The sequence below is a fragment of the Cebus imitator genome, unplaced genomic scaffold, assembly GCF_001604975.1.
Source record: "Cebus imitator isolate Cc_AM_T3 unplaced genomic scaffold, Cebus_imitator-1.0 Scaffold21, whole genome shotgun sequence".
In the NCBI taxonomy this organism is placed as follows: Eukaryota; Metazoa; Chordata; class Mammalia; order Primates; family Cebidae; genus Cebus; species Cebus imitator.
In genome coordinates this window covers 8,866,133-8,877,962 of record NW_016107336.1, presented here as the reverse complement: position 1 = coordinate 8,877,962, position 11,830 = coordinate 8,866,133, and the positions used below count along the sequence as shown (strand labels likewise).

Sequence of the window (11,830 nt, the reverse complement as noted above, 5' to 3'; positions counted from 1 at the left end):
CAGAGACCATTCACTTCACTACGACGAAACACCCAGGACCTCGCTATTCAAAGCATGGCTCCTGCCCCAGCAGCACAGACACTGCGAGCTTGTTGGAAATGCAGAATCTCAGGTCCTGTCCAAGAACTGCTGACTCAGGATCTGCATCTAACAGGACACCCAGGTGGCGGGCATGAATGGTAAAGCTTGGGAAGCACTGGCCTGACAGAGAACTGATTATCCCCTTTATCCCAACTCATAGGACACGCAAAGGAGTAACTGGAGGGTTAGCTGAAGGGACTGTCCACAAAGGTGTGGGAAGGGTGAGGGGAACCATCAGGGGATGGTGAGGTCCTGTTAGGAACCCAGCAGGAGCTCAGCAATAGGAAAGGCCTGCAGGACAAAGGCTCTGCCTCCAGGAGGATGCTGCCAATGTCCAACTGTGGCTCGGAGAAAGCAAAGGTTTTAAGGACCCAGACCTTGTCTCACCCTGCCATCTCTTGCTGGCATGTCCCAGTGACAACTGGAAGTCAGAAGGTGAAGAAACTCAGGCAATGGAACCAGAGGTCAGGCTCCTGGGACACCGGGCACGTTGGCGGGGCACATTGGAAGAGATGTGGAGCGGCAACTAGCAAAATCCAGCTCAGACACCGTCAGCACCAATCCCATCTGCCTTATGTCCATTTTCACCTCCACGACCACTGCAGATCCACGCCAAGCCTTCCAGTGTTGTGGGCATTGTTGATGCCCTTCCAGATCCCCTTTCCTAGGCAGGTGAACCCATCTTCCAGCGGCCCTGAGTGCTGGCTGCTAAAATGCTCATAAGCACACAAGTGTACCTTTCCGACGCAGAGAACTGCCCTTGGCCTAATGTCAGTTCTCTCATCCAGGAAGTCAGACCACCTTCCACCCTGCTAGGGCAGCCTATAACCAAGGACCAGCTGGCATGGGAATGCAAAAGGCTGACCTCCTTGCCTCAAGGCAGGACCAACTCTGACATGATTCATGCTCCAGCACTCCCATGAGATCAGGCTGAAGCTGGTCTTCAACTGAAGACACATCTTTGCTACCTCCTTCCTGCTCCCCTCACACCCCTTCTCTTGAAAGCACCCCATCACTTCCCTTGTTTCAAAGGATCCTGACCTAAGACATCCATCAACACTTAACTCTTACTCCCTCCACCCTTTCTCCTAAGTCCAGAATTTTTCACTGTGTCCTCTGGAATTCTTGAGCTGACCTCCGCATGCTCTAGTTCTTCCTCAGAGAGCTGTCTGAACCCTCCATGGCGTGGGCCCGTTTGTGTGCTGGCTGGTTCATCAGTCTTTCCACCTGCCTCCGTCTGCTCTTTCTCCTGCCTGCCCATTAGCAGCATGCATGGAGCATAATTGCTGTTGACAGTCATCCCTGAAGATGCTTTGGGTCCTTGTTTGAAACAGATTCCAAATGTTTTTCCTAGTGGGATCCCAGATCTCCTCTGAAAGACAATCCTCCTGGGGAGAGGCATGAGCCTTTACTGTCTGATGGGACCTCAGCCAGCTCTTGGCTCACGGCTAGCAAGGACCACTCCTCCTGCGTGAGACTTTGTTAGATAAATGTCAGAAATGTCACAGACCTGAGAAAACAGTGCTCATTACAACATAGGTTCTAGAATGTGGTTAAGACATCCCTGTCCAGTGGATAGAATAGAAAATAGAAAGTAAGCAAAGTAAAACATTTAATGTGATGTTAAAAAAAAAAAAAAAAAAGCTTTTGGTTTCAGCTATTTTCTGAGTTCTAATTTTCAACAACAGTGAGACTGTACATACCATCCTAACCCAACAGGGGAGGCAGAAAAAGACATCAGCAATGGTATTTGGAGTTCGGCCTACCAACTGCCACCCTACAGTGGGAAACAGAACTCTGGAATCTACCTTGTGTCTGTTGGCCAAACTGCTTAATTCCTCCCTGCTTTCTTCTTATAAAACGGGGCACTAATATCTCACCTACCAGCTCTAAGACGATATACAGCCAACGCACTCATTCATTCCACCAGCAACGAAAGCCACCTATTTGTGTGGGGACAGTGTCAGGTACCAGGATATGTCACTGTTCACGTGCTGGCCCTAGATGGAAACCACTCTAAGGATAACCGTGGCTGCTCCTGATTCTTATTTCTGGGATAGGTGTGGCTGAGTCAAGGCAAAGCCAGGCTGTCGTGGTGTCTTCTCTTTCAGGGAGATGACATGGGGACAGGCCTGGGGATCAGTCTTGCCCCTGGCTGCAGGCACAGGAAGTCCAATGCATAAAACTTTTGGCTGAGGCTTACTTAAGGTTCCTAGCCTTTTTTTCCTTCTCTCCCTTGTACATAGTTTAAACTCTCCACACTAGGTCATTCAGGCCTGGAGTCACCAGAAAAAAAGAAGTCACTGTTTCTGGGATGGCAGACGATCAAGAGTTCCGACAGCTGCGATGAAGGATTAGTTGTGGGTTTTTCTCAGTGCCTTGCTACAAACTGTGTTGCAGTTCCATGTTCCGACGCTATTAAATAATGTTTTCTCTGGCACCGGTCCACCTTTTCCCTACAGTTTAAGTATTGATTTTTTTTTTAACTGAAGTAGCTTCGGTTTACAGCTCACATTTAAAACTTAGAAACGTTATTTCCATGAATGTTGGCAGAAAGTGGCCACTGTTGATTTCACCAGCAGTCATAATAAACTCCTTCCCACTGACAATCTAACAAATCATTTTCTGTTTGCCACTGAGTTGGGTCCAATAAAATTTTTGTGCTCTTAAAATTCCCCTAATAAGAACTCCAGAAAGCACATATTTCCTTCCTAAGGCAGCCCTTGCAGTCGGGGCTCGCAGTGGCTCTCTTTCTGGAGTCCAGAGGTGAGCACAACAGGTTCGTTGTAGTAATTAGAAAGTCTCAAAAATCAGGAAGGAATCAGCATGCTGCATACGTCGGTATGTGCTCGTTTCGGCCAATCAGTCACTTTTAAACACGTGTGTGCACACAAACCTCCCCTCAGCCCTTCACTTCTCCACAAGTCAAGCGTGACCAGAAGCAATGGCCACGAGGAGTCTCTTTAGACCCTTCCCAGTGGGTGCCTCCTGCTTGGATGCCCTGAGTGGCAATGGGGCTGGACAGATGCCCCACCATGATGGGTAGCCTCCCCACCAGCCTGCAGAACCAAACGGTGACCACTGAGCTCCATGCTAGTGGGTCAGAGGACAAGCGAGCATCTTCGGGCGGGCCTGGAAGCTCCCGCAAAGCGTACAAATGGGTTTGTTTTTTTCAAGACAGGCCAGACTGAGGCTGAACCAACAGGGTCTCAATCCAGGAATCTTGTAGGCTTTTCCAAGAAACACACTCCGGGAGGCACCGGGTTGTGAGCACAGCCTGCACACGAGGGTTTCACGGCAGGTTTGGAAGAACCAGCCCACTTTTTTTTTTTTAAGGTTAGTTTGGTTTCCTTTGAAATAAAAATTTTGGTAACTCAGCTCCACAGCCTTCAATCAAAGCAAAGTACTGACAATACTGACTATACTACCACCGGGGTCCTCGGGGGACATCGCGAGGTGGGGGCGGAGGTGCTTTTCAATCCCCGGTGAAAGGAGGCCACGTTCAGAGAGTGAACGAGGACCCCCCACCACGCCAACTCAACCCATAGGCAGAACAACGTCATGTACACAAAGCTCACCCCAGGCTCACAATCCGAGGACCCAACGGGACCTCTGCAGGGCACAGAGGTGGAGTGAGTCACAACAGCCAACCCAGCCTGGCTCCCTGCAGCATCAGCTTTCATTTTCTCATGCAGCTGGGAAGGACACCGCAGCCCGGGGCTCTAAGGGGAGTTCACGGCTGCCGGGCACGCTATTTACAGACTCAGGAATCCCGGAGCAGGGCGTCCATTCACTGGGTCCCCCATTACTTTCTAGTGCTATCTCATCATCTCTTCCCCACTGAGTTCAAAAGGAAGTTTCTCTGGTGGAGTAGAGGGTGGGGTGAGGAAGGAGGGCCCGGCATCCCATGGGCAAAGGCCATCTCCCCCAGCAGGAAGCCACATAAGGTCTGACGCATTGCTGGGACTGGGAGGCTGCTATGGACATGGTGACTCCACCAGTAATAACACTGACACCGCCCCGCCACCGGAGTACAGACTGTGGACGTGGGCCACTTCAGCCCAAGACAGAAGTGGTAGGGGACTGTCCTGGGTGGGGTACCCTCAAAGGAGAACCTGACGCAGGGATTCTTGCGCAGGTGAATGAGGATGTGGTGTCAGGAGGGATGAGGGAAGCAGGATAGAGCTGAAAGAGAAACAGAAGGATGTGCCCGAGTTCTCCCGATAGTACAGTGTTCCGGGGGATAAGGGAAGCCCAGAAAACACAGGACATATGAGTGTTCTACCCCAGTTCACCACCACTACACAAAAACGCACTCTATCCTTTAATCCCTCCCAGGCGATTGTAGGAAAAGCCTTGTTTCCCAAATGCTGTGCTTTTCCCCTCTTGCCTTCGCCCCTGGAGGGGCCCAACTACACAAGTGGCTTATTTGGAGAAGGGAATGAGGTTGAATACAGAAAGCTCAGCTTCCAGAACACCATACCCTCCTGGCTTTCTCTGACCTTAAGATAACTCCTTCTCAGTCTGTGGCTGACTTCCCATTTCCCAGAGAGCCCAAGGGCTCCGTCCATAGCTCTTTTCTGCTGCTTCTCAGTAATACTCGGAGACAATCTCAGCGCCCCCCTCCAGCTGCATGGCTTTAAATGTCACTGACATGCTGAGGTGCCCTGCTGGATCCCTTCATAGAGCCAGTTCCCAGGACCCCTCGCCCCCCAGTACACTATCATGCATGGTGGCTGCCAGATGCTTCCAGTCTCTTCTCCAGAGACCTACCCTCGGCGGAAGCCACTTGCCTTCAAATGTACCCGCACTCCCACAGAACTTCTCACAGCCAATAAAGGACTGATAGAGGCTTTCACAGGGTCCTTCTGAGAGTACCCCCCACAATAAAGCAAGCGCATTCAGATCCTCGTCATGGGCTCTGCTGCAGACCTGACCTGGGAAAACTCTCCACTTGGATGTGCAGCCTGAACCTCCCACCCCAACCACAGACAGCCCACTTTGCACCACATTCCTTACTCGCCCAGCCCGTCCTTCCCTGTGTCAGTAAATGGTAATTCCATCTTTCCTGTTCTTCAGGCCACAAACCTTAATGTCATCAAGAACTCTTCTTTCTCTTCCACTCCACATTCAACCTCTCCGCAAATCCCATTGGCTCTGCTTTCAAAATAAATCTAGCTAAGTGACCACCGCCGCTGCTGTGGCCCGCGCCCAAGTCTGGAATCTCACGGAAGCTTCCTAGCAGGTCTTCCCTCTGACTTCTGCCCTTGTCCACTCTTAGGTTTTTCACAATATGGCAGCTAGAATGACCCTTGCAAAATATAAATCAATCAAGGCACTCCTCTGTTCAAATTCCCCAGTGGCCCTTATATCACTCAGCAGAAGCCAGGTCAAGGCCCTCCACCATCTGACCTCCTCCCCAGCCCTCTCTCCTTCCATTCTCCTCTGCCCACACCCCTGCTCAGCCTCCCTGCTCTTCCCTGACCATGCAAGCAGGTTCTCGCTTTGGGGCACCGCACATCCTGTTCCTCTGCCTGGACTGCCTTGCCAGGACCACTTCTCTAGCATCTCTGCTCCAATGTCACATTCCCACTGAGGCCTTCCCTGAACACTCCATTTAAAACTGCAGCCTCATCGCCAGGATTCCATGCCCTGCCCCCGCCACTGCTTTACTTTTCTCCATAGCAATTATCACTATATGATACATCGTATATATTTACATATATATATAAATATATATATTTATTTGTATATATTCATTCCTATGTATTGGTTATCTCTTTCTCCCTGTAGAACGTAAGCTCCATGAGCACAGGGAACTTTCCCTGTTATTCTGTGAAGTATCTCTAGTGCCCAGGTCAATGCCTAGCACATAGTAGGTACTCAATAAATATTTACTGAAAGAATGAATGAAACTAGACAGCTCTGGCTTTCTTCCTTTTCCAACGTAGAGACTTATAACTAAGCATTGTCCTCATATCAGCTCAGCCAACCGTTGTGATTTTGGAGACGTTAAAGCGTTGGGTAAAAGCCGCATTGCTGTACTCTACACTATCCAACTTGTTTTTCAGGGGGTGCTAGAGCTGGTACAAGTCAGACCACGTGAAGGCCATCATGAGGCTGGAGAAGTTTGGCCTTTGTCTTCCACTCTCTTTCCTGGATGGGGAGAAAGGAGACTAAAATCTGGAAGAGCAAAGAAGCCAAAGGAGGTTTTCACAGTTACCATCTTTTAGGAATTTTTTCTTTTTTAAAAAATAATACTGATTTTCTGGGAAAAAAAAAAGAAAAGTCAGGGAAGACTGTCCTTCAAACCAAAATGGTGAGAAAGGCAGGTATGAGCATGGGAAAGACAAGTGTGAACGTGAGGAAGACAGGGGTGAAGGTGTGAAAACAGACGTGAGGATAAGACAGGTGTAAAGGTGAGAAAGAGGCTGGGCACTGTGGCTCACGCCTATAATCCCAGCACTGTGGGAGGCCAAGGCAGGTGGATCACCTGGGTCAAGAGTTCAAGACCAGCCTGGCCAACATGGCAAAACCCCGTCTCTACTAAAAATGTAAAATTAGCCAGGCATGATGGTGGGCGCCTGTAATCCCAGATACCTGGGAGGCTAGGCAGGAGAAGCGCTTGAACCTGGGAGGCGGAGGTTGCAGTAAGATGAGCTCGCACCATTGCACTCCAGCCTGGGCAACACAGCAAGACTCCGTCTCAAAAAAAAAAAAAAAGGTGAGAAAGATAGGTGTGAACACGAGGTGGCAGGTGTGAAGACGGGAAAGGCAGGCTCACCCTGGAGACATGTAGTGAGAGAGATGGGGGCTTCCCTCTCACTTCAGAGAGCAAAGGGAAGGCTCTGAGCTATCAACAACCTTGGCTGTTGGGAAAAGGACAAAGAATCTGTGTGTCCTGAACATCGCGAGGAAGTCTCTTCGGTTGCTGTGGGCTAGCTGGTCTCCTCCAGTTCCAAGAGATCGTCCACATACTCCACAACTTCTCCCTGTAAGAGACAACAGGACAACTCTGCTAAATGTGCTGCTGGACTTTTAAAAGTGCTGATGGGCAGAAACCGTATCCCAAAAGGCCATTGCCACTGTCTGCTCTGGCTGAAACAGATTTTCTCTGGGGCCCAGAGGACCCGATTTCTCCCTGTGGAGGGGACCTCAGCTTCCACTCCATTTGAACTTGGTATCAAGTGCTTGGTGAGACCTGCCAACAGACCGTGTGAAGCAGACAGCCCAGCCCCACTGTGGACGGTTCTACCAAGTGGCCCTCCTGTGCGCACCTCGGCCCACTCCCCTGCCTCCCCTCTCATGAGCAGGTCTCCCACAGGTACGCTTTCTGCCTGTTCCCTTTCTGCCCTGACCACCAGACCACAAGCTTCTCAAGGACCAGGGCCTGGGTTGATTTTTCTTCCCCAGAGCCCAGCACACAGAAGGTGCTCAATAAATGTGTTGAAGGACGAATGGCTGAGTGCTGCATGCATATTGCTAGTGTGACTGAAGCAATCACTCATCTTACAGGAGAGATGCATGGCGACAGTGGGATTCACCTGCCCAGTGATGGTACCGGGAGCCCACCTGCTCCCTCCTTCTGCAGTCAGCCTTACACTTCAACTTGAAGCAGCCCAGGACCCTTCCCAATTTCTTTCTCTGCACTGACTTCTCTCCTACAACCCTCCTGGACCACTAGCTGATGACACCCATTCTTTCTGCAGAGAATGAATGAATGACCAAGGCTGAGGCCCCTTCCATAAGAGTCAGCACAGACCCGCCCCACCACCCCTGCTAAAGCTTGACCTCCTTCACTGAGCTCACCATCCCAGGCCAAGAGCCTGTTTGCTCTGTTTGATGTTTGAACACAGAGAAATTTATAAAAATCTCAGCATTTGAGAAAAACTGGAAAACCTATCAAGTACACGGGACACAAATGGGGGTCTTCGTATTATCATCAAATACTTCTACTGTGTCATGCCTGGGATTAGAAACTCAAATGTGGGAGAACACTGCAGTTTGGAAAAAGTGTTCCTTCAGTTGCTTTCTAGATCCCAGAAGGAAAACATAGCATAGCAGAGGGATGACGTGTATAGCCATGACTTCTGTTAGGGAGTTACCATATCCTGCTGTGTGTCTGTTGTGACTTGTGGGATGATGGTATTGTTTGCTTTTAGCTCACTACTAATAAGTGCCCGAGGCAGCACAGATGAAAGAAATGCACCCCCCGCATGGCTGTTGCCGTGAACGCTGCTGGGGCCTCGCTCAGATCTCCATCCCAGTGCCCCCATCCCCAACTCCTGCATGCTAATGGCCAGCAGCTGCCCCCTTCTCTGGGCAATTACCTTTGGCTAAAAACAACAACAACAAGAGCAGCAGCAGTCTTGCCAGGGAGGTTACACACCAGCCTTTCCTGGCAACGAAGAACAAATGACAGACTGCTAAGGACAACCAGAAAAGGCAGGAACAACTCCATGATGCAACTCATGCTCCAGGGTCCCCTGCGGGAGCAGGCGAAGCTCGACTCCAGCGGAGACCACATATTTGTTGAGCTCCTTCCTCTGCCCCTCACTCCACCCCTACCTGAGAGCACTCCCTCAATAAATCATTCCAACAAATTCTAATTCTTTTGGACTTCCCTGAAGCAAACAACCATCAGAACCCGAAACTTGAAGCATCTATTTCAGCCTGTTTTTAAAAGTTTCTGAAACGGTAACAAACCTCTGCAAAATTTTGAACCAGTGTGTAGACTTTCAGGAGTGCTTATACACATTCCAACGCCAGAAAGACAATGAGGAAGAACGCCACTAGTGGCCGTTCAAGTGGACTGATGCTGTGTTTCAAAGTCGAATTACGTCCTTTGGAAAATGGAAGGATTAAACGAAGAATTTTATGATTTTGGTTATATTTTCATTTCAAAGTATTACTTGCCATAATTTGGTATATAGTAAGAAAATGGTTCATTCTTTAGAGATGGATTAGTTCTTTCACAATTGTAAAGCCTCAATTAATAAGCAAACTACTCCAGAACCTTCAACAAAGTCCTTTTATCTTGAAAGTGCCAAGTCCAAGAATCCTAGGAATTTTAAAGCCTGCAGTAAGCTTGGTGTGTTCATTGGATGATTACTAACCTTCTGTGTGACTATGAGCAAGCCACTCTATCTTTCTGAGTTTTGAGTTTGTTGCCTTATCTGTGACAGAGTTTTACTGAATCTTGTCAAAAATCTCTTCATGTTCTAATACCCATGATTTTCTTTCTATATATGTCGTTCTTGAACATCAGAAGTCTTCAAAATGTTCACAGCTTTAGACCAGGAATTTCACAACTGGGAATTTTTCCTAAGAACATTATTAGAGAAGAAGTAAACAATTTAGTCCCTGCTGTGCTATTTGTAAAAGCGAAAAGCTGGAAGCCAACTAAAGACCTACAAAAAGGCTATAATCCTAAACAATCTGTATCATGTAATATTAGCCACTAAAAAGTCATGTTTATAATGCATGTTAACTCACAAGGGAAACAAAAATCATGGGACCATCTCAACAGATGCAGAAAAAGCATTTGATGAAATTCAACACAACTTCATGATAAAAAAAAACATTCAACAAATTAGAAATAGAACTTCCTCAACCTGATAAGGGGTACCTACAAAAAACCCACAGCTAATACCGTATTTTCACATTTAACGCTAAAGGACTGTATGCTTTTTCCTTCTAAGATTGGGAACAGGCCGGGCACGGTGGCTCATGCTTATCATCCCAGCACTTTGGGAGGCCGAGAAGGGCGGATCACCTGAGGTCAGCAGTTCGAGACCAACCTGGCCAACATGGTGAAACCCCGCCTCTAAAATAAAAAAATAAAAAAACTGGACACAAGACAAGCATGCTCACTCTCTCCACTTCCTTTTTTTTTTTTTTTTTTTTCCTCCAGAGAGACAGGGTCTCACTCTGTCACCTAGTCTGGAGTGCAATGGCATGCTCATGGCTCACTGTACCCTCCAACTCCTGGGCTCCAGAAATCCTCCCACGTTAGCTTCCTGAGTAGCTAGGACTACAGATGTGCATCATCATATTTAGCTAATTTTTTTTTAGACAGGGTCTCACTGTGTCACCCAGGCTAGAGTGCAGTGGTGTGATCTCGGCTCACTGCAACCGCCACCTCCTGGGTACAAGCGATTCTTGTGCCACAGCCTCCTGAGTAGCTGGGATTACAGGCATGTGCCACCACACCCAGCTAATTTTTTTGTATTTTTAGTAGAGACAAGGTTTTGCCTGGTTGTCCAGGCTGATCTGAAACTCCCAATCTCAGGTGATCTGCCCACCTCAGCTTCCCAAAGTGCTGGGATTACAGGCATGAGCCACCACGCCTGGCCTTATTTTTTTATTTTTTGTAGAGATGGGGTCTTGCTATGTTGCCCAGGCTGGTCTCAAACTCCTGGGCTCAAGTGATCCTTCCACCTCAGCCTCCCAAAGTGCTGGAATTACAGGCATGAACCCCTGTGCCAGGCCCACTCTCTCTCCTTCTATTCAATATAGTACTAGAGGTTTTAACTAGAACAATTAGGCAAGAAAAATAATACACACACACACACACACACACACACACACACACACACAAATATGTAAGTTCATATACAAAATCTTTTGTATTTCTCTATTGTTTCAGAATATGACCAAAAATGAAAATATAAAAACAATTTCATTTATAATAGCATTAAAAAGAATAAAATGCTTGAAAACTGGGGGTTAGAATTTATTTTAACTTTTTAAAAAAAGAATAGAATGTTTAACAATAACAAAATAAGAAAACACTGTGAAAGGAATTAAAGAAAATCCAAATAAGTGAAAAGACTTCTCAGGTTCACGGATCAGAAGACAATATTAAGGTGCCAATGCTACCCAAAGAGATATAGGAGTTCAGTGGGATTCCTATAAAAAAAATCCAGCTGCCTTTTGCAAAAACTGAAAAGCTGAACCTATAATTCATATGGAAATATAAAGGACCCAAAATAGCCAAATACTCTTGGAAAAGAAGAACAATGTTGGAGGACTCACACTTCAAATTTCAAAATGAAGCTACAGTAATCTGATCTTGGTCCAAAGTCCATGGAATTTATTTAAAAAAAAAAAAAAAGATACAGTAATGAAGGCAGTGTAGTACTAACCCAAGGACAGAAAGCTACATGAGCGGTAGAGACTGAGAGTCCAGGAAAAACCTTCACATTTATGCTCAATTGACTTCTTTCAGGAGCACCAAGACAATTCAATGGTGAAAAGTGTTTTCAACAAATAATGCTGTAACAACTGGATATTCACATTCAAGACAATGAAACTAGACCTCTTCCTCACATCAGACATAAAAATAACTCCAAATGGGTTGTAAATTTAAATGCAGGAGTTAAAACTACTAAAATTATAGGAGTAAAAATCAGGAGTAAATCTCTGTGACCTTGGATTAGGCGATGGTTTCTCAGATAGGACACGCAAAACAAAAGCCACAAAAGAAAAACTAGATAAATTATGTTTCATTGAATTTGAAAACTTGTGCTTCAAGACACCATTTAGAAAGTGGAAAGACAGCTGGGCGCGGTGGCTCAAGCCTGTAATCCCAGCACTGTGGGAGGCCGAGGCGGGTGGATCACGGGGTCAAGAGATCGAGACCATCCTGGTCAACATGGTGAAACCCCATCTCTACTAAAAATACAAAAAATTAGCTGGGCATGGTGGCGCGTGCCTGTAATCCCAGTGACTCAGGAGGTTGGGGCAG

At 47.3% G+C, this 11,830-nt stretch overlaps 1 protein-coding gene across 1 annotated transcript in view; it reads right to left on the bottom strand.

Annotated features, from left to right (window-relative positions):
- Window positions 1–5,796: 5,796 nt before the first annotated feature.
- The window catches only part of LOC108299434 (cartilage associated protein), a 32,732-nt gene continuing 26,698 nt past the window's right edge, over window positions 5,797–11,830 (bottom strand). The window contains exon 7 of the mRNA XM_017521705.1: window positions 5,797–7,073. Within this exon, the coding sequence (XP_017377194.1) occupies window positions 7,020–7,073 (54 nt within the window). The 3' untranslated portion in view covers window positions 5,797–7,019. The remainder of the gene's footprint in view (window positions 7,074–11,830) is intronic.